General features: G+C 51.4%; 1 protein-coding gene across 3 annotated transcripts in view; it reads left to right on the top strand.

Annotated features, from left to right (window-relative positions):
• The first annotated feature begins 5608 nt into the window (after window positions 1–5608).
• The window catches only part of LMO1 (LIM domain only 1), a 41305-nt gene continuing 23929 nt past the window's right edge, over window positions 5609–22984 (top strand). Inside the window, exons 1-2 of one of the 3 annotated variants that reach the window (XM_074335948.1) lie at window positions 5676–6032; window positions 10556–10814. In XM_074335948.1, coding sequence (XP_074192049.1) covers window positions 10790–10814 — 25 coding nt within the window. In that variant the 5' untranslated portion in view covers window positions 5676–6032; window positions 10556–10789. Of the gene's footprint in view, window positions 6033–10555; window positions 10815–11093; window positions 11539–22984 lie in introns of those variants that run through there. The other 2 variants (XM_074335949.1, XM_074335950.1) reach the window with 2 other exon arrangements.

The raw sequence follows: 22984 nt of genomic DNA, 5'->3' as shown, positions 1-22984 counted from the left end.
TCTACTTTGCTTGGAAATCATCTGTTTCCTCTAGGTTTTCACATTCATTTTTATAGGCTTATACATATTATTGTTATAGGTCTTTAACCTTTTCTGTACCTGTGACATAACTCTTCTTGTATACCTACTATTTATATTTATACTTATATTTATATGTGCGTGTGTGTGTGCGTGTGTTAACCAGATTTGCCTGGAAGGATTTATCTATTTTGTTGATCTTTTCAAACATTTCACACATTTTGACTTTTCCTTTTAATTATTTTCTCTATTATTTGTTTATTTTTTATTTACTTAATTTATGATTTTAACTTTATTAATTTCCTTCTACTTTCTTTTGGCTTAGTTTGTTCTCTTTCTAATTTCTTAGATTAAATACCTAGTTAATTTGCTTTCAGTATTTTAAAAAATATTAAAAGCATTTAAGATGCAACTATTTATGAAGACCTCTGTTATACCTGTAATAAATAAATAGAAAAAAAACCTAAACATTTAAGGCTATATATTTTTTCCTCTGAATACAGCTATGTACCATTAAGTTCTGTACGGTATGCTGTGTTCTCTTTCTCATTACTAAATGATTTGCAATTTCAATTTTGATTTTATTTTTGACCCCGTAGTAATTTAAGGAGTGTTTCTTAATTCCCAAGCAGTTTATGCATTTGGCTTGGAAGTTAGCTTTGTTTGACATTAACACTGCTGTTCTTATTCCTTCTCTGCTTGCATTTGCTTGGTATAGCTTTGTCCATTGCTTTATTTTCAGTCTTTGTCACCTTGTTTTGGGACTATTTCTTGTAAACAGCATTTGGCTGTATTTTATTTTTTAACTTACTCAGACAATCTGTTTTTTGATAGGGAAATTCAGTCTCTTTGTGTTTAGTGTAATATATGATATACTTAGCTTATTCCAACTTATTTTATGAATTTGCTGTTTCTTCTTCTCCACCTCTGTTTTCCTTCCTTCCTTCCTTCCTTCCTTCCTTCCTTCCTTCCTTCCTTCCTTCCTTCCTTTCTTTTTACTCTTGTTGGCTTGGTTGAAATCCTGCTTTACTTCCAGATTTCTGGTATTAAAAACTAAATGATTTACTGAGACAAGATGAAGAAGATTTGGAAAGAAAATCAAGGGTTCAATCTGGATTTCAAAATTAAGATACCTTTGAGACATTTAAGTGGACATGTCAAGGGGCCATTTGGAAATACTGGAGTAGAACTCAAAGGGGTTACTCAGGAGTAAATGTCACACATGCTGGCACGGTGGATGGCACCCCAGGTGAAGGTGCTCTAGGAAGGCCTAGCACCCAGTTGTAGGGAACGCCAACAGCTAAAGGCTGGGTGAAAGAGGTGAAACCGGCAATAAAGACTAAAGGGAACATCCATGGGGGTAGGAAGAAAACCCAGAGAATGTGTTAGTCTAGGGAAGAAACATGCTCAAGAAGAAAGGAATTAAATGCATTAAAAGCAGAGAGGTCAGGTAAGGTGAGGCTGAAAATAGTCCTTTAGTGACATAAAAGTCACTGGTAACCTTGGCAAGCCTGTGGAGCCTAAAGTCAGATAGGAGCAGGTGAAGAGAAAGTGGAGGCGAGGAAGCACAACAAGGGGAAATAGATAGCGAAGTATCTCAAGGCAGATGTGCGGTCCAGGGAATTCATCTGTTTGCTTGTTCTGGGTGAGACACCAGAGGTTGTTTGCTTGCTATAGTGAAAGATCCAGCAGGATGGGGAGAGTGGAGGGAAGGGGAAGAACTAATGGAACATACTGCAGGTAGTAGCAGACGGGCCAGAGCACATGCTGAGGGATACAACCCCGGGTAGTGGAAGGCCACATTCTCCAGTGCTTCAGGAGGGAAGGTGTTTGTGACAAGGTGCCTGTTGCAGATGCTGAAGGTGAAGGTAGGAGCCTAGACTTAGAGGTAGGAGGAGGAGGACCTTCTCTCATCTCAGTAAGGAAGGAGGTGATGTCATTTGCTGAGATTGGAATGGAACAGGTGGACCAGACGCTTAGGGAGAAGAGAAGAGAAGAGAAATGAAAGAGAAGCTCAGTAGCATGGAGTGGGGGGGGCGGGCAAGTGTGGATTCAGGAGGCCCTCCAGGCTGGGAGGGGCAGTGGGAGCAAAGCCTTTGGTCTTCCTGGCAGTGATGTAGTAGTGCTCTTTGAGCTGCTGCTGAGCTCCACTGCCACCAGTCAAAGCTGACAGTTGGGGCTGCTCCTCTGTTATTGTTCTGGTCCATTCTTGCTCACACAGCCTTTCTCTTCATGCCCATCATGTAACTACAACAGATTTCACACATTTACAATAATTAGCCCCAAATTCTGATGCTCTGATTCTCCTCTTCAGGATCGTCCTCTCCAAAACGTTGTGAGACCTTCTAGGAAAGCTTACACATATAACCCACGTACCCTCTGGACAACACTAGATTTCTGGATAAAGTCATTTTCACTCTAACAATCCCAGAGTTGGGAGGTGGGGTTGATAGGTTAGGGGATAGATGCCTCCCATCTAGTTAGAGCTGCTGTCTGATGCTCTTGCATCTTTGTGTCCATTCCATGCATGTGCTGCCACCAATGCCACCAAGCTGCTGACCCTAGCTGCTCTTGTCCTTCTTAGCCCAGCAGGAACATACTTTTTGCTTCTAGTGACCAGCTCTTTCAGAGGGGGATCCCATAGCAAAGCTGTAGGGCCCTTAGTGACCTAGTTCTTCGTTTGCACCACTGCCTTCTTCTCAGAGTGCTGGTTAGGAGTAAGTCAGGCCCAGCTCTGCCCCTCCAAACTCCAGACTTTGCTGCTCAGTCTAGTCTCCCCCCTCTCAGGAACCTCACTGTCTCTCGTCCAGCATGACCCCTGTTAGGGACCTTGGTTGTTACAGTAGGTCTGTCCATGTCTGAATCTCAGCTGTAGATGAAGTTCAGTGTCTTTCACCAGGGTTTGGGGCCCCATATAAATTCAGAGATGGGCTTGGCATCTGTTTCAGTACTTCTGACCACTCCATGATGGCTAAGCTCTCTGAATGTTCTCTTTCTCTATGAAAACTGGAAGGTTGGTGTTTGAAGAGCTCATACATGCCCTTGGTGTAAGTGAGGGCTAGCATAGGTGAGGCCAGGTGCCCTCCACTCAGGCTGGCCTGAGTGTGAACTCTGGCCAAGCAGAGATACCCAATTGCAGGCCCATACTAGTCCATGTGGTGCCTTTGTGCAAATTAGCAAAAGGTGCCCTGTCTGGGTGGGTGCAGCTCATGCCAGGCATATGGCTTGGAGAGTAGAGAGAGGGCAGAATTCCAGCACCCTTTTGCCCCCTTGCCCTAGTGCAGGGAACAATTGGCACCAATTGAGGGAGAAGCCATGCCCAGCTATACAGAGAACTAAACACCATGAAGATCCAACTAGTGGGCCTCCAGAGGAAGCATGTGCCTGGGTTCTGGTCCAACGCCATCTGAGATCCTGGGAAAAAAGATGGTGCCCAAGCTCTCTCCTTCTGAGTGAGTCCCCATTCTTGTATCTAAATCCTCTCCTGCCTCTGCAGTTTCCATTTTCTCTAGCATAGTCTAGTATAGTGACCCAGTATAGTCTCTTGATACTATATCTGTCCCTCAACTCCAGAGGAGAACTAAAATCATGATCTCAGGGGCTGATCTTATCCCCCAGAATTCAATGAAATAATCCACACACCACTCAGCAACCAAGCCTTCATACAGAGACACCCATCTAGAGAAGCATAGGGGAGCTGTTTCCTCAGAGGACTTGGAGAAGTCGGCAAGGGCTTTCTATACAGAAGGATGCCATGAGAAGAGTCATTGGAGCAGGAACCTACAGGGTGTGTGCAATTGCAGTAATGCGGTCAAGAGGGGACAGAAGAGGGGACAGAAGTATAAGATTTTTGTTGATCGGTATGTCTCAGTTGAATTGAAATGAAGGGTAATGGTGCTCACAAAGCCTTCTCCAGATCTCACGAAGGGCCTGAAATGATAGGATAAGTGGTTGGGGCTTTGTCTTATGGACAGTGGGGAGCCTTGGAAGATTTTGAGCAGGAGAGTAGCAGGGTCAGATCTTGGCACCAGGAAGATGACTGTAGAAGCTTGTGCAGGATGGTGAGGAGGAGGATTTGCCAAACCTGGGCATGGCATGGCTACATTCAGTGCTAGTGGAAGATTGAAAGCCGCAGATCTGGGAGATCATTCTGAAGAGCACCTCTGAACAGCCCCCACCTCTTTTCTTCACTGAATTGAATATATTTCAATCAACCATTCCACAAACTTTTCCGGATACTTACTGTAAGGGTCCATGTACAAGGATGGAGGAGGGCAGGGGGAATCAGGATGAGCTCCCCCCCACCAGCCTTCTCTCCACCCCTCAATCAGAATGTGTTTTTATAAGTGGGGGCTTGGGGGCAGCATAAGGGTGACAAACTGTGCCTCCCCCAGCAATTAAATTTTTTAAAAAGCTGCTATGGAAGGAGTGAATATTAGTTTCCTGATTTATAAAGCCAAATGGATTAAGCTCATTCATTGCCTGAGGAAACAAAAAGGAAATCTTCAATACCTCTGTGCACATTGAGAACAGGAACAATGCCGGTCTTTAGAAAGCAGAAACCTAATTTGGGGGAATCAATTACCCTCTGTGTCCCTGCTTCTGTGGGCTCTCTCACTCCTCTCTCTCAATAGAGATTTCCTGGGAGGTAAAATGTGGAGAAGTTGGTCAACCATAGGCAACACCCTCTGTTCAGCCTTGCAGACAAGGAAGCACAGAACTAGGTACAGGATGGACGGAATTGGGCTGGGGTGTGCCTGAGTGTCCGGCACTTGTGGAAACGGGGGTGGGGGGTGGGATGCAAGGGTTTGGGATAAAAGTGGAGTGGAAAAAATATTGGGATGGGCAGTGAGAGGGCCAAGGAAGGCGGTAATGGGAACCTGGGGGTTATAACTGGGGGAGAAGGAGCACAGCCCAGCCAGCGCACACACAAGTGATGGTGGAAGGAGAACCCTGTGCCTGGTTCCAGCGTCACCCACCCACCGCCTCTTGGTCCTCCGGGGTTTCTCTTCTGCAGTTTGCTCTTTGCCCCGTGGACTGAGTGTTCAGCCGGCAATGGCAGGGCAATCATGAAGAAAGAAAGAGGGTGGGGGCGCCTGCCAGAGTAGCCCAGAAGTCACATTCACAAAGTCACACACAGAAGCCCTCACACAATCTCATACATTCCTGTGCTGGGTCTCAAACTCTGGCCCACAGTCCCCAGACCCAGAGCCACACCCAACCCAATGCACACATAGTCTCCCCCTCACGGTCACACGCACGGAGTACCACACTCACAACGACAGGGTCACAGGTTCAGAACTACACCCCCAAACTCCCACCCGCAATCACACACATTCCGCCACCCCCGTCTCTTCTTCAGCTCACATACACAGCCCTAACTCTGGCATGCGGACACACACACACACACACACACACACACACACACAGTCGTTCACACACGCACACACTCTGGCTGTGCTTTTGTGTTTTGTCAGAATTAATGAGAAAAGTTCCCGTGCCCTGCGGGTAATTAGTGTCCTTGGAGTTAAATAAGCTAATGGCGGGCACCTCTGGCCCAAGCAATTATGTTTGTGTATTGAATAATTGATTCAAAGGGGGGAAGGGCCGCTAATCAGATCTGAGCATAATGAATTGATTTAATTAACAGGGGAATCTGAGGGGGCCTGGGAAACGCTGGCTTCACTCGGCTGCGGAGAGCGCGGCGGGCGTGGAGAGAGGACGGGCGTGCGGCTCCGTCTCCGGCCCGTTTGGGCAGCGGCTCTCGCGCCGCTCCCGCGTTACCCGCCCGGCAGACGCGCCCCCGCCCTCCTGCACTCCCTGCCCGCGGGGCTGAGCTCCCGGCGCCTGTCCGCCCGCCCCCATCCGCCGCTCGCGGGGCGCGAAGCCCGCGCGGGGCCGGCAGAAGCAGCGCAAGCGGGCGGCGGCGGAGTCCGACACCGCGCGTCCTCCTTGTCCTCGGCGGGTGCCGGGCTGGAGCCGCCGGGGGACCATGGTGTTGGACCAGGAGGACGGTAGGTGCCCGGGAACGTGCGGGGCGTAGGGCGCAGGGAGGGGCAGCGGCGGCGCGGGCCCTGCCGAGGCCACCCCGCTCGCGGCGGCAGCGCCCCCCGCGCGGGCCCCGGCGCCTCCGGCGGCTGAGCCGCTGAGCTGCTTCCCGGAAGCGGCGGCTAGATGTGCGCGCGAGTGTATGTGGCGGGGGTGCCAGGCTCAGCCCCCGAGGTTCCTCAGGGGGATTAGGAAGTCCCACGGGCCACCTAGAGCCCGCTAGTCCCTGACGCTCCAGCCAGGAACTTTCTCACTGGCTCTTGCTGCCTTGCAGGCATAGGGAGTGCCTCTCCGACCCGCGCCGCGGGCTTCACCGCAGTGATGACTACCCTCCCCCTCTTACCCGCCCCACCCCCCACCCCCCGTGCTCCTGGGTGTCTGCAAGCCCGTCCCCCTTCTGCACCCGACTGGGAAACGGCTCCCCCAGGGGGATGTCCAGAGATCCTGGGGGTGAGAGTGCAGTCAAACCAGCACAGTCCTGGGGTCCCTCAGGTCTGGAACTTAATAGCTGCGGGATGGGTGACACTGCTTCACCCTGACAGGGCTGGGGAGGGCGCTCACCATCAGTTCCCCCAGCCTAGCTTGTCTGGAAGTGCCCCGCTGGCTAGGGTAGATAGGTGGGCCATATGTCCAAATTGGGAGCCGATTTACCTTGAAGCTAATGAAGTTTAATCTTCAGTCCTTCAATGGTAACCCTGTGTTACTTTTCTTAAAGAGCCCCCACCCCAAATTGAATAAGTAAATTGGATCCAGCCCTGGGCCCAACTCACACCCTTCCCATTCTAACTACCAGTCTCTCAGGCGACCTCACAGCCCTGCTGGTCCATAGACCATCCCCAGAGGCTAGAGCAGTTCCTTACTGCCTGGGAGAGGAAGGTCTGAGGCAGGAGGCTGGGAAATTTGGGGTTGGGAGATAGCTGCCAGGCTGCAGGGTAAGGTCTAACTGCCTGGTCTTTCTCTCTGGCTCCACTAGTCCCTTGTCCTACGCTACCATCTCCCTCTGTGGTGATCTACTGTTCTGGTTTGCTCAAGACGGTCCTGGTTTTAGCACTGAAAGCCTTGCATCCTGGGAAACTGTTCATTTCGGGGCGAACTGGAGAAAGTCGGTCCAGTTTACATCCACAACCTTCTCAGACCTGTTTTTTAGGACTGGGTTGGCCTTCAACAAGGAGGGTGGGAGAGACTGGTTTTCTGGGGTGTGGATTTGGCTTAGGCCTCCACAAGGCCTAATGAACTATAACTGCAATTCCTAGGAGGCCTGTCCAGGGCTTCCAGAAACCAAAGGAGGAAAAGTGTGCCGACTGCATTTCTCCACTCTAGCTGGTTGCAAATTCCTGTGCATGGGCTGCTTTTGTGTGAGTAGGGGGCAGGGCAGGGCATCTGAATTTGGCCAGCAAGCATTCTGATGGTAGTGCAAAGTCTGTAGGTTCACTCTGTCCTGTCAACTCTGGAGGCCACAGGGAAGGGGCACTTGTCACTTTGAATACCTCTGAGCAGGACCTGTGAGACCAGCTTGTAACCCCATCTTGGAGACAGCTGCACAGTGTTGGGAGCAGGGCCCTCAGGCAGAGGCACTTCTGACAGCCTCCACTGAAGAGTTCTGGAATATCTGGTCTGCCCAGGCCCTCAGGCACCAAGTCTCCCCCGCCCCCTTCCCAAACCCAATGCAGGAACCCTTCCTCAGGACTTTCCTTCCAGGTGCAATGACAAACTGCTAGGACCTGCCCCAAACTTTGTAAGGCAGCCAGTAGCTCCCTCTTTCTCCTCACCATAACCTTGGGGGCTGATCAAGTGGCCTCCCTCTGCTGTCCCTGGAGGCATTTCAAGGGCATTTTGGAGCACTTTTGGCAGTGTGAAGTGAGAGTACGTGCTCTTCACCTGTGGAATGTGTCAGGTGCAAGCTATCTCCCCCAAGCTCCAGGGATCTGAGCATTCCATCCTGGTGTTGTGGGCGTGGCCCTGGGCCTGGATGCGCTTGGGTGGGGGTGAGTGTGGGCATGGGAGTTACCTGCCTGCTCAGCAGTTACCCATGAACTGAGAGGGAGGCCACTGGATGAGTGCGGTTCACATCTGGCTCTGCCGACCCAGCAGGACCCTTCCTGGCAGGGAGTTCCAGTTCCCCAAGCCCTCTAAGACTTGCTAGGTAGCTAGCTCTGTAAACCAGAAGACCTCTGTGGAGGCTCTTCTCTAGATCAGCGTGGGAGCTCAATGCTCACAACTGGGAGTGCAGAGAGAGCCACCTGTGGGCACAAGCAGCCCTTCATACTCAGTACCAATCCCCAGCTGACATACCCAGCCTGCTGCCATAGCCCATTGCTCAGCGCCCCAGGCCTGCTCCAGTCCCTGGGTTGGGACACAGGGCTCCTGACTTCCCAGAGGGATGCTGGCTGTGTGGCTGCCAATTGTGTACCTTGGCGGCTGGGGGAGCTGGTGTTGGGACAGAGTCCCAAGCACAGCACATGGACAAGAGAGTGGGAAAGTGGCCCCAGCTAGTGGCCCCTGGTTTGTGGGTCAGGGCCAGACCCTGACAGTGAGGAGAAGCAGCCCGGGAGGTCAGGAGTAAAGCTGCAGCTCTTGTGGAGTGAATGTCTCCTGGTTGCAGAGGTGTCTACGGCAAGAAGCTGCCCTTTGCCAGGCCGTCAGGCCCATTGCTTGTTACACTGGCCCCCAGTTCAGGATGGGGTGAGGGGCTGACACTAAATGGGGCAGTGGCAGCAGTGCCCAAGCCTCCCTTACACCCTCAAGGTACAGCTCCGGTTGCAGTGGCAGGGGAGAGATCAAGCTCACAGTCCTAAGGGACAGTCAGGCTGAGCAAAATGATATATTTAACATCAAATATACTCAAGGACTATTAGGATTAAGTATTCAAGATGAAGGGGAAAGTGAAACCCTCTGAGCTGCGGTTGAGGCATCTCATTAGAAGCAGCCTCTCTCCTGTTTTCTCAAAGCCAGACTTCCCTGCCTAGAATAGAGGAAGATGGGCTGCAGCACTGCTCCAGCTCCAGCTCCCCCACACCCCACCACTGTCAAATACTCTGCATTGGGCCTCTCAGGACTTAAGGAGCATGGCCTGGCCTCCAGGTCTCCTTTGTACCCAGTAAACTCCCTCATTGTCCAGGGTGCCACAGTTTACAAAGCACATTCACATACATTATCTCATCTGATCCCCATAGCAAACTTGGAGATAAAAGAGCAGGTGTCCCACTTTACCAACAGGGAAGCTGAGGCCCAGAGAGAGAAAGTGACTTGCTAAGGTGCACCTTAGCAATAGGCAGAGACAATGAAATCCCAAACTGGCGGCCCTTTGCCCTCCAGGGACTCGTGTCCTTCTCCTTGCCTGGATCTAGTCCTCAGAAGTGACTGCTGGAATTGAGCCTCCGACACATCTGTCTGGAGCCCTCCTTGGGCTGGAGAAAAGCCATTAAGATTTTCATGCCATCCTGGAGCTCTGTACTTCCAAGAAGAAAAAAAAGCTCTTGATTATTAAGAGTGGCCTTCCTGGATTAGGCACCCTGGGCAACAGCTCCAGGGCTCTGGGGAGAAGTAGGGTTCAGGAGGAGAGGAGCTGGACATTGTCTTCCTTCCTGCCTCCTGAGTTACAGACCAAGAATTGTCAATTCTGTAATAGCAAGAACCTTTGCTTTGTTCACTGCTGTATCCCCAGTGCCTTAGAATAAGTGCTTGGAGCATAATACATGCTCAATAAATACTTGTGGGATGAGGAATGAGAAAGCCATGCTGTGTTTACCCAGAGAGAAGGTGAGACAGGATCTTGCTCTCTATGGAATCAGGATGCTTTGTGGGGACTGCTAGGGTAAAGGTGGTCCTGTGAGACTCAGATGTTGAGAGAGTTTGTTTCCTGCAGAGGGTTAACTTTGTCTAACAATCCAGGAAACAACCAGAAAACCCAGGGGCACAGCAGGTAGGAAGGAAGGGTAGGAGGTCAGAGAAAGAATGCTTGGGTGGGAGGGGAGCAGAAATCAAGGCTGAGAGGCTGGGAGTGACAACACTGGTGGTGCACCATGCAAATCTCAGAGATGAAGACCCTGGGTCCTGAGCGGAGCCCTGCGCCGAGCTGGGGCCGAGCGGCCTCCAGGTGGCGCTGCGGAGCCGGGCCACCGCGCGTCTCCACTCCCCATTAACCCGGGAAGGAGGGGGGCCTCGGGAAATGTGTGCATTTATTCAGTAGCAGGAGTGCAAACCTCATACATTGAGGGAGAAAGGCAGCGGGAGACGGCCGCCGAGATTCCCCCATCTCTTTGAATATAATTTTAGATTGAGATTCAGATTAAATCCGAGGTGAAAACACTTTATGAGGCTGAAAGCTGTGTCGTTGCCAGAGCCAGGGTTATGAGCTATCAAATGCAATTACATTAAGACAGATTATACTGGGCAAATTGAGCCATTTAGAAGGTGAGAATCAAAGAAACGGCTCTGATCCTCTCTTTCCCCTTCTCTCCCTCTCTCCTCCTCTCTCTCTAAATTGCAGTTCATAGTTCCTTGCAATTCTGAGGCACAAAAGTAGGTGAGACTGCTTTTGTATCTGCGAAGTGCTTCACTCCTGAATGTAATTCTAGCTGAGTGCAATCTAGGTTAAGAGCCGGACAAGCGGGTAATTAGAGCCCGCTTGCTGCCGGAGGACCGGCAGCCCCACCGAAGCGCGCCCGGATTCGGCTCCCTTCTCCCGGCCGAGCCGAGCTCCGCTGGACACGGAGCGCCCGAGATGATGGTGCTGGACAAGGAGGACGGTAGGTGGCGAGCGGGGGTCCCGACGCCCCGCACCCCCTGGCCCCTCGCCACGGCGAGCGGAAACACACACGCTGGGACACGGGCGCGCACCTGCTGGGCTGGGCTGGGATTGCCAGGAGGGAGGCAGGCTGGGGGGCTGGGGCCGAGGGACTGGGTCCGGGGAGCTTGGAGGAGGGAGGTAAGTGAGTCCCGGGCTGCGTGCACCCTGGGCCCGGGAGGCGGGCAGGCGAGCTACACGCTGTCCAGGTGGTGCTCTGCGGGCCGCAGGGAGGCTCCGGCTCCCCTCCGATCTCCGCGCAACGGCCGTTCGCGCAGAGCGTTTAGTCTTTGCGGCTGCTCCTCTCACCGCAGCCATCACCCTCGCGCCGCCGCGTAACCCGAGAGGCGCTGAGCGCCGGGGCAAATCGGTGGCTTCGGGAGAATCGGACTCCAGGGCTTTGCGGCGAGCTGTGCGCGGGAAGACGGCGCCCGCCCCGCGGTGCCAGGCCAGCAAAGGAAAGGCCGGCTGGACCCTCGGGGAGACAGCTGCCCGCGAATATGACTCGGTGAGAACGAGAGATGCCTTCTGCGCTGGCCCACTATCTTTCTGTCTCCTGAGAGCGGAGGCAGGAGTTTGGCCCAGAGGAAAAAGTGTCCCGCTACGGGCCAGTAGCACTCATGCAGGAGCAGCCCAGGAGAGTAGCATGGATCTGCCTTGGTCAAGAGCCTCAGGGCACCTTAAAGGTCAGAACCGAGGGGCTCATTTGCTGGAGGCCACTAGCAGGTGGTGCCACGTACCCAAAGCCTTCCTGATTGGGAATGCCCTGCAATAAGTGTGCACAGGAGAGGTGGGGAACCCAGCCCCCTTGAAAGTAAAACCAAGTGATGCCCAGTGACCCAAGCACACCCCCAGGGTCAGGAGAATGGTGGTTCCCTGGCTCTCCTGCCCTGTAGGTGAGAGTTGTTGGGTTTGTTAGTAGAGGGAGATATGTATGTAATTGTTGGTGCCCCACCTGCCTTCTACTGGTGAGGAACTGAGAAGGTGGGCTTTCTGTGTCAGTGGTGATCCTCTTACAGTGATTGTGGTGGCCATCCTCTGTCCTTCTAGTGAGTCTCTGCTGGGCTTGGGCCCTGTGCCCACCAGGGCAGCCGTGCTATTTACAAGGTCATTTGGTGAAATTTTGAGATTAAGTGACTTGCTCAAGGTCACACAGGATGTTCACTTTGCTGGTACCATGTGCTGATGTCCCTGGTCTCCCCATGACCTTCTGAGACCTCCAGCCGGGAAGGGCATTTAAAGTGTCTGGCCTGGGGGTAGCGTGTGGGGGAGCCCTGTGGCTGGTAAACCCATGAAGGCAGTTTCTCCATATATATATAGTAAGAGAGGAAGCGAAACTAAATGCTTCTGGCCAAAAGAATCCATTTGCCAGGGTCTAGCTGGGGTGTGACATCCATCTTCAATATACCCTTCTCTTTTCAGGGACCCTTCCCCTGGAGCCCTGTGTGGGCCATCAGAGGTCTGGGCTAGTGCAGTTGTGTATAGAATGAAAAGGAAAAGAAGGGGTCTTGGCTCAGGCCAGATAGGGAGGAAGAAGGTCTTGATTTAGCTCCTTTCATCACTAACTCCCTGTATTATCTCACACCAATCATGTACATCTCTAGACTTCACTTTCTCTCTTGATAAAATGAGAGGCTTGGAGAATCCAGTGCAGAGGTTTCTGCCTTGGTATCTGGGGGCACTCTTACTATGGGGAGCCTGTGGAAAGTAGGGTATGTCTTTAGCCACAGTTATTTGGCCCGTCAGAAATCCAAAAGACCCAGGCCCATACATGGGAGGCCTCAGGCAGGGAGATTGGTCTTATGCCAACAAGATGACCCCACCACCTCAACCCTAGGTCTTGGAGCTCTGTCCCGACACCCCAGAGTGCCTTCAGCTCTGAGATACTAAAGATTTTCAGATGAGTCCTGAGTGGGAATGGCTCTCTGGAGGTCATTTTAGCCAGTCTCCTGCCTCCAGCCCCCAGTGCACCTCAGCCACCCCAGGCATGCATGTTTCCCCTAATCTCCACCAGACTTGTGGCGGAGAGCGCATGATGCCCCTCAGTCACCCACCTTGTGCAATCTAAACAGTATGGTACCCACTCTGATTAATACTTCTGGGCTCTGGGGCCCATTACAGCACAAGGAAGGCAGACAACTGGAGCCCTGGGAGCCACTGGATTCTTGTCCTGCCCAGCCTAGAGCTGTCCTCCAAAAGTAACCTTTCTGCTCATAAATCCATCCTCCACTCCCCGTTAGAGTCTGGCTTCTCCTGGTTCCAGGAAACCTTGAAGTTGGCACCTTTAATTGGGGGAGGGAGAAAGGCTCTGGATCCACTCACCTGCCCCTCTAAACCCACTGCCAAATTTCTTCCTAGCACATAAACCCTCTCAGCAGGTGGCCATCTGGGCTGGGTGGCAGCATTGGCCCCTAGGGCCCCCAAGGAGTGTGTTCCAAGGGCCTGCAGCCTTGCACCCTTTGTCTGGCTGCAGCAGGGACTTAGGGCTCTTATTAACCACCCTCAATGCCTTTTCCCCACCTGACAGCATCTTGTTGGAAAAGGACGGGGCTCCTCTGGTTGAAGTTGGGTCTGCCAGCTGCCACGGACCAAAGCTCTTGCTCTGCTGGGCTGCTGGGCTTTCATGTTGCACTTCTGAAAGATAATAAAATATCAATCGCTTTGCCGTAGCAACGGGTTTAAGAGACTTTCTGAAGTATTGAATCGTCAGAAAAAAATTTTTTTTTTTGCTTTTAAGCACAGTGCATTATTAATAAAGTAATCCATTAGGTCGAGCAGTGAAGGGCCACCACAGAGAGGAAAGATCTGTTTTGCAAATGGTTAAACTTCGGGTTTTAAGATTAATTGCTTTCATTTGGACGCTTACTCTTGGCCTAGCCATTTCTACTTTACTGGAACTCAGGGTTTGGGCTTTCTAAATGCCATCGGGCCTGCCTGTCAGCAAAGGGAGCCCAGCTCCAACTTTCCCGGAGAAACAGCCCTTCTTCCTCTGGCACCTGCACTTGGACTGGCACCAAGCTGGCCTTTCTGGGGAGGCCTGCAGTCCCAGGGGAACAAAGGGAGCCAAGTTAGCCCTCAAGCTATTGGATAAGAGATCTTTGAGTAGGGGCAGAAAGCAGAGGGTGCAAGCTGCCCCAAGAATAGTGAGAGCCTTGGATTGCGGGGCACTAAGCAGGAGAGGATACTAAGTATACCCCCTTGGGGTGCTGGGGTGTCCCCAGGTGCATGCTGGAGAAGGGTGGTTCTGGGTATAAGCTGCCTCTGCAAAGGCCCAGCAGGAAGACTGGGGTGGCCACAGGGAGCAGCAGGCTGGTTGTGGAACTAAACACCAGACATGATTCCTAGAGCATTTTTAATAAGTAAAAATGCCTAAGGAGAGTGGAGCTGGCCTGAGGAGGACCAGACAGAGAGTCTTCAATTGTTAATGACCTCTATGAGCACAGCCTCCACAGCTGACTCAGTTGATCCTCCAGGGCAGGCTCTTGGCAACGCTTGGGTGCTGAGCAGCAGGACCTCCTAGGGTATCCCATCATGCTCTGGACCACAGCAGGTCCAGGGGCCTCACCTGGCAGAATGGCCAGGACCTTGCTAGACTCAGAGTGGAGGCACAGAGTGGGCCCTGACGCTGTTCTATGGCAGAGACCCCAGCCCATCGACAGGAAGGTAGAGCCTAGAGGGCACTACTGCCTGCTGAGGTCTGGGAAAGGCCTTGTGAGGCTGGCAGAGTGGGGACCAGGCCTGGTACTCATCCTATGCCTAGAAGAGGAGGGTCTCCATCTGCATTGACAATGCCAGCCCCAGTGGCAGCCACCTCTTCACTGCTGGGGACAGGGCGTCACATCTTGAGCAGCATACACCGCTGCTTCCCCTTCCTGCCCAAACTCAGCTAGGCAGAGAGTTTGTAAATATGGGTCTCCCCTAGTCCCTCACGGAGCCTTGGGTTAAGAAGCAGGTGCTTCTCTCTGTTCCCTGTCCTGCCATTCATTTGCCCACATGCAGCACTAAGGGGGACAGGGAAACAACATAAATTGGTCTGTCGTCTGGAATCCATGTCTCACTAATGTACCCAGATTAACTCAACTGTAAATTGTCTCCTTGGATGGCGGTGTCTTGCTAAAAGTTTCCCATATGATTCATGATTTGGATTGCTTTTAACGGCTATTGGCTAAGCAAGCCAGTGACTGTACAAGGTGATGCAATTGGCATTAGCGAGGGGAGGCACGGGAGCGTGTAATGCAGTCAATACTGCATTAACTACTGATGCCCAATTACAGGGAGTGGGAGAGAGCCTTTCAGGAGCATTAGGACTGGGGGAAGCTGAGATCACTGGCCGCCGTTTGCCTAAAAGCTTCACCCTTTGCATGCCGGTTGGGCTCGGTGCTGGCTTGGCCACTCACTTGGCCTCTGGCTGCGAGAGCTGCCTTTCTCTTTTGTTGTCTTTCCCTCTGCACATGTCCCACAAAGATGCTTTTAGCACGTGGAAATGTGCATTTTCCTAGAGCCAGAGCCTGCTTCTCATTCCTCCAGAGAATGGATTCCCCACTCCACCGTATGTCCCAGAGTCACACCAGGCGGCTGCCCCACCTGCTTCCATTTAAAGAGCCTCTCAACAGGCCTGATGTGTGAGCAGGATCAAGAGAAGGTCTATGTTGGTCTCTCTCCTTTGGAACAGATGGATGATTTCTAGCCAGCATTGGCGGTTGACCCTCTGTGGTCATGGGCGAAGGAGACATGAGGTTCCGGCTCGGCGCAGCTGAGCTGCTGGCTCAAGGCTGTGGGGTTGGGAAGTGGCCGTGGGTAGATGGGCTGGGCCTTCTTTGAGCAGAAGGCAGAGCTGTGGTGGTGCAGCTAAGGGAGGCTGATGGGGGAGTGACCCAAGCCATGCTGGGGTCCTTAGCAGATGTGGACCCCTTTAGAGCTGCATCCCATCCGGGGCAGAGCTGCCCCCAAGTAGCCAGAAGACCAAGGATGTTTCTCAGATCCATCTTTAGGGGCCAGTGGGCCTCCCAGGAACTCCTGTTCGGGGGTGTTAAGATTGGAAGGAGTTAGGGGAGAAAGTAGAGAAAGGGGCATGGGTACCCCAGTGTGCCAGGTACCATTGGACTAGCTGCCACCTCTACCATGCTGCTCAACTATGCAGCTCCAGTATATCCAAAAATTTGTGTTCCATGCCCACCCAATGTTGAGGTTGCTTTGCCTCTATACTTTCTCATCTCTACAATGAGAACCACCACACCTAACTAGTTGGATTGTTATCAGGATTAAATGAGAAAATGTCCATGTACACACTTGATAAACCAGGAAGTCTCATGCCTGTGTGAGGGGACATTGCTCTCCGCACAGCTACAGTATCATCTGAAGTAGTCCTGTGTCCAGTTTGGTGCCTTGTTCACTTCTGGGCACTGGACCAGCACCCTCCACCGTGCAGTTAGTTTATCTATCATGGCCTCCGGTCACTGCTGTCCAGGAGGCAGGCTGGTTTCGCTACTCACCACTGTCCAGATTTCCAAGGTGGTTAGCATTATGGGAAGAAGCCTCCAACATTACTCTTTGCAAGCCCCACCATTTATAGGGGAACAGTTGAGGCACAAAGGAGGCAAGCGAGTTGCCCAGAGTTATAGAAGGAGTATAGAGCTTCGGCATCTTTCTGGGTTCTCTGCCCAGCTTCCATGCCCTCTCCCCTGGCTCTGAGGCATGATGGGTGATAGGAAGCTCTGATGAGGAGGAACATCAGCTGGACTGGTGGCATGTGCCTGGGCGTCCCAGTCGTGGTCCCAACCAGCCTACCTGCAGCCCAGTGGTTGTGGTTCTGTCCTCAGATGTAGCTCCTCACGGCGCGTGCTGATCCATGCTAACCTGCCTTGGGCCTTCATGGGCTGGAGAAGCCCCAGAGGTGCACATGGCATGTAGTCTATCCTGCCTGCCCACCCTGCCTGGAGTTGAAGGGCATCGAGGCATATAGGACATTCTTCTACCCTTAGGCTTCCCTCTGTGGTGTTGCTACAGTGAGTTTTCCTGGCAGGCCTGTACTCAAGATAGGACACCAGGGGAGTCAACTTGTACTGGCTCATAAGAGCTGAGTTTGCAATTTCTTCCTAACTCTGAGTTCAGTGACATCATGTTGGTAGCTTCAAATCAGCCGTGGTGGGAGTATTAACACCATGGAAACTGGCAAATACTACAAATTAAGGCTTTTTTCCCCGGAGAGCAAGTTGTTAGGTATTTATCAGCACACCACTGGATTGCATTCAGCTGGGACTCTGGACCCACCTCTTTCTGTTCTACCATTCACTACCATTCTCCTGTCACACCTACCATCTTTCTCGTGGTGCTCATTGCAACCAGATGACCCAACTTCTGCTACCCTGGCATTCTGCCTGAAACCTCCTGCCATGCTAAGCTGTGCAGGTCTAATATGTCCACTCTGGTTTAGTGATCCATGCAGACCCAGCCTTTGCCTCTGTAGCCTAGCTTGTGTCCCGCCCCCGCCCCCCCACCCCCCGACACACACACCTTGCCTGGTGCCCTTTCCTCTTTGGTTGGCTTTGCAGGAGTCTACAGGTGGCCAAAGTCTCATACAGACCAATCTAGCCCATACTCCGAGTCACATCCACACAAATGAGCAACAAGCTCATCTCTCATTGGTTGGAGTATGTCTATTTGCGTTCTGTCCAAAGTGAGAGCCCAGTAGCTGGCACACTGGGGCAAATTAAAAGCAGATGGTGTGAGGGGAGTAAGCAGGCTGGTCCAGGCAGCCAGGGGCAGATTAGGTCCCCAGCTCCTACTTCTTGCCACTTCCTAACTGGGCTTTCTTGAGTGGCCTACTGTCTTCAGGTGTAGCCTGCTGGCATGATTCAGGAGCCCTGGACTGTAGTCCCAGCTGACTGCTGTGTGACATCAGACAACGTACTGGGCCTCGGTTTTCACATCTCTACAATGGGAGCTACCCCTAACTGGCACCCAGTGTCCATGTACACACTTGATAAGCCAGGAAGCCTCCTGCCTGTGTGAAGTGACATTGTTCTCTGCACAGTTATGGTTCGATCTCTTTGGCTCTCAGTCTTCAGGGATCATAAAAAACCATAGCTCTCATTTTATTGTTGCATAACCAGCCACCCCAAAACTCAGAGACTCAAACATCTATTTAGCTCTTGAATCTGTGGGTCAGTGATTTAGGGTGAACTTGGCCAAGTAGTATTTTGGGTCTCATGCCTGGCAGATGGCTGATCAACTAGATACAGGGGGTGACAAGATTGCATGTCCCTAATCATCCAGCAGTCTCTTCTAATTTATTCACATGGTGGAGACAGGTCTAGGGAGAGAGAGTGAACACATACGAGGCTTCTTGAGGCCTAGGTTTGGCTCTGGGATGTCGCTTTTGCCACATTCTATGGACAAAAAAACGAAAGAAAGAAAAAAATCACAAGGCCAACCTCAGTTTAAGGGGTGGAGAAACAGATCCTACCCTTGAAGGGGGGAGGTGAAAAGTCGCATTGCAAAGGGTGTGGACACCAGGAGGGGTAGAGAATTAGGGCCATTTCTGTACTCAATTTACCAAAGCATCTTTCATGTGTGATCTCACTTAATACCCTTAACCACCTTAGGAAAAAGCTACTATTACGATCTTCATTTTACAAATGAGAAAACTGCTGTCTAAAGGGCTGTGTAATTGGTGCAGGTCCCACAGCTCGCAAATCCAGAGTTGGGCTATGAACCCATGCCATCTGACTATAGAGTGTGCTCTCCTCTGCACCCTGCTGGCCCCTTGTTCAGACTTTGGGGTGGGGGAGAAGGACACTCAGGAAGAGCTCGCAGGACAGAGGGTAGAGTCCGCAAGAGGATGATGGGTGGATGGTGGCGGACACTTGCTGTTGGGTTTGTCAGGGGCTGCCATTAGAGACCTGGCCCTTTCCTCCATGCGTAAGTGGAGGGGGGCCACAAGAAGGTCCGCCCCCACTGCCTTCTCTGGCTTTTCCTCTCTGTCCTGGTAAGGCCACTGGGCAGTTGGCAGGGGTGTGAAACTCTGTGGTTACCAGAGCTGACTTAACCCTGGCCGTGTATGCAGATGGCAGGCAGGCAGGACTCAATTCATTGGTTAGCCCCTCGCCTCAAAATGGGGTGGTAAGTGGGCTGGTGAGAGGCCTGTGTACATTCATAAACCAGCTGATTGAAAAGCAATATTTCAGATAAATACAAGCCAGCGATCTATCAGTGGTTGTAATAAAACCCAGGCTTCAGGCTGTGATTTTATTTTGAAATAATAAGAATTGCTTGATTCTTTTTACTTGAGTTACCATGGTAATTCCGGCATGGAGCAGTGTTATATTGATTTAGAAAGTGGACAGTAATATTTCTTTTGTGTTATTCTGTTTCTAGGCCTTGATTTCTAATTTCCACTTGGAGATTACTTTTATAAATTTCTTAAGTCCTTCCACTTTTTTTCCTCTCACAGTATAATTTTCCTCTCATACGCTGCTATGTTCTGAGCTTATTGGTTTGCTCTTATTTTAAATTAAACTTGCTGGTTTCAAATATTGAAATGACATCTTTGTCTGTGTCTGTACTTTGGTTTAGCAAAATATTACAGTCTGACGCTTTCTGCTTAATAATTTAAGGGAAGCGTTCTGTCGGCCCTCACTGGGTGCTGATAACTTATGACTCAACCAACACAGGCCTTAAACTCCTGACATTTTAATATTGTGTGGCGGGAGCAGCCGCCCCTCCGCTCTGATTCTCAGTGGAGAAAAATCCGTGTGGTACCCCAGAAGGGAGTTTTAATAATTCAACTTTGCCGGTTGGCACGATGACTTGATAGAGAGGGGGAGGGAGACCCGCGCTTCCCAGATCAGTGGGAGCAGCTCTGGCTTGTGCAGCGAGGGCCCATAGCCAGCACCTCACCGATGCCCTCCTGTCTTTCCTCCCCCTCCGAATCTTTGAAAACTCTAATTCCTGACCTCTGGTCGCAGATTGTCCAGGAAGGGAGCTACCTATGGGTACCATCAGAATGCTTGAACTCTCCGTTTCTCAGTTTTCCTCTGTGTAAAACAAGTGGAACTAGCATGGACTTTGAGTCAGACAGACTCAGTTCAAATCCCACCTCTGCCACATAATAATTCTTAATAGTAAATTGTAATGGTAATTCTAACCAGTCAAATGGGTGTGATCGTGACCACCTTTTAGGTCTGTTGATCCTTCAATAAGCAAAGCCCTTGACGGTCTCGTAGGTGATTGGTGCAGTTTCCCTAATCTTCCTAGGCTTCTGGTGAGGAGCAGGGGAGAAAATGGAAGTGGGTGTGCTGTGGAATGCTTGCTCTGCTCCAGATGTGCCTGGGGTGCAGAGCCCTGGGAGAGTTGCTCTTTGAAAAGGCTCCAGGGCTGTGGTGTCAAGAAGAGGTAGGTCAGCTATGCCCACTTTCCTGGTCTGCCCAGTGGAGAGCAGGGGGCCTGGCTGGGGCAGGCTGGAGAGCAGGCTCTGTCCCTGGGCTCCTCTCCTCACAACGCTCCACAGTAGGAACAGCGTCTTAGCCCCCAGCTGTCCAACAGTTTAGCAAAGACTGGGCTCCAGAGGGAAGCGCACAACCACATGGGTGGCAGGGCAGAGATCTGCTGGCCGGGCCCCTTCTCTCTGGCCTACGGAAAGTCCCTCTTGTCCTGTGGATGTGTGCCTGTGAGGCGGTGTATTAGTCATCAGTTGCTCTATAACAAATCACAACTTAGCAGCTTAAAACAACACCCATTTATTATCTCAGAGTTTCCATGGGTCAGGAGTCTGGGAACGGCTTAGCTCGTCCTGCTCAGGGTCTCTCAGACCACAATTAAGGTGCTGGCCTGGGCTGCGGTCTCATCTTAAGATTCATCTGGGAATTGAGCTTTCAAGCTCACTCAGTTGGTGGTTGGCAGGATTCCGTTCCTCGTGTGCTGAGGAACGGAGGCCTCCGTTTCTCGCTGACTGTGGCTAGGAAGCTGCCTCAGTTCCATGCCATGTGGGCGTCTCCAACATGGCAGCTTTCTTCCTTAAAGCCATTAAGAGAGTGTCTGCTAGCAAGCAGGAAGTCACAGTCTTTTATAAGCTGTGACACATCTAATCACAGATATGACATTCCATCACTTTTGTTGTATTTTCTTTCTTGGGAACAAGTCACTAGGTCCAGCTCACATTCAAGTAAGTGGAGGAGGAGGATTGCACGGGGCATGAATACCAGGAAACAGGATCGTTGGGGACCATCTTAAAAATCGAGAGGTCAGCCTCTGGAATAGCATCTCAGAACCCAGGTGTCCAACAGTTTAGCTGTTCCCAGAATCACCAGCCCCATCCCTGGAAGGCCCAGTGCCTCTGCTTCCTATGTCACCTCATGCCAGGGATGCCAGAGCCTGTCATTTAATCTTCATAGCACTCATGATATGCTGGGAGATCAACTACTAGCCCCATTTTGCAGAGGAGTAGGTTGTGCCCAGAGAGGGAAAGACACTTGCCTGGAATAGCCCAGCAAGTTGGTATGTGGCAGAGTTCAGATGAGAACCAGGCCTCTGCCTCCCAGAAATTTGGGGAGGTGGTCATAAAGACACTCCCAGGTCCTCCCTGGCTCTGGTGGTGAGAAGGGATGTCACTGATTGTAAACACAAACACACAGGGACCAGGGCTGGGGTGAACGATGCTGGATTCCTTTTTTTCACAGATAATAAGTTTGCTGAGGACATTAGGAGCTTGCAAAGCAGCTGTCTGTTACCTCAGGCTCTCTTCTCACTCGGTGGCCATACCCTTAGAGGAGGTGAAGGTGGCCCCTTCCTGAGCCAGCCTCCCTGCAGCTATTGGACTGAGGGCCTCAACCCCTCACTGACAGTTGCCAGGTATGGTAGAGCCTGAGCAGAGGCCACTTCAGCAGTTCCTTGCACAGGAGCGGGGCTTAAGGAGTCTCTCCAGTGGGCTGAAACACAGGGCTGGGAGCCAGAACTCCTTAAGCCACCACCTGGCTCTGCCACCAGCTCACAGTATGTCCCTGGGCAGGCCCCTTCCCCTCTTGGATCTAGGTTTACCCTTACATTTCAAGGGCTGCTGGCGGCTGATGCCTCATACAGGGTACTGTGTGTGGAGGCATGACTGTTGCTGGGGAGATGGGTGTGGTGAGGCCAAGGCCAGAAGAAAGAAACCACCTGATGAGTTTTTTGTCTTTCCTTGATTTCCTGGGGTCAATAGAAGTACAGATCCCAGCTGAGAGCATTTGTGGGCACTGGCCCTCTATATTTGGTCTTGCCACATTTGAATCTAGGTGGATGGTCCCATCTTGGCTGTGTCCAGGCAGAGCCTGAACTAGGAGGCAGAGGGGACCCCTGGAGTAGGCGCAAAGCCTGGAAGCCAGTGAGCAGGAGTCACAGCCTCACACCTGAGAGGATCCTAGTCAATTACCTCCTTTTATGGTGGGGAAACTAAGGCACCAAGAAACACTTACTTCCCCTCTCAGCTGAGTGTCTCTGAGATACTTTGAGTAGAAAAGTCTGGGGCCCAACAGAGGTTGCATGCAGCTTGGTGTGGAATGTCAGGGCTGCATCCCAGTCACTCAGAGGCTGTCTCTTGTAGGCAGCTGCTCCCACCTCAGCCAGAAGCTGTTCCCCATCTGCGAAGGCATCTTGGCAGGGGCGAGGCCCCTGGGGGAGCAGTGGGCAGGGCTCCCTTAGGTACCCAATTCTGACCTGGTACTCAGCCTAAGTGCAGAGTGTGATGTTTTGACCTGCCTTTTTGCTCCAGTGATGTTTTCACACTACTCTTTGATCCTCAGAATGCTTTATCGGATCAGTGCTAAAATATGCTTTATACATGAGACTAACATCTCATTAGTATTATTTAAAATGCCAAAAAAAAAAAAATCCAGGAAAAAATTAAAATTGGTTGACATAATTAACACAAAGCAAAACTGGCAACAGCTAAGGCTGCACCTGGTAAAATATGTTATTGACTAAAAATTGACAGAAGAATCCAATCTTCCTGATAAAATTTAGATCTGCAGAAATTGGCTCAGGAAATATTTTCTGGTAGAAATAATTGCCACAAAAGAAATCTCAACAGTGGCAAAAGCTCTGATTTGTAAGATTTATTGTGAGCCAAAAACTGATCATGAACCAAATCATCGGTTAAAA

The sequence above is a fragment of the Rhinolophus sinicus genome, linkage group LG06, assembly GCF_036562045.2.
Source record: "Rhinolophus sinicus isolate RSC01 linkage group LG06, ASM3656204v1, whole genome shotgun sequence".
In the NCBI taxonomy this organism is placed as follows: Eukaryota; Metazoa; Chordata; class Mammalia; order Chiroptera; family Rhinolophidae; genus Rhinolophus; species Rhinolophus sinicus.
Note: the sequence above shows the minus strand (reverse complement) of the source record. Positions and strands in the feature narration are given on the sequence as shown.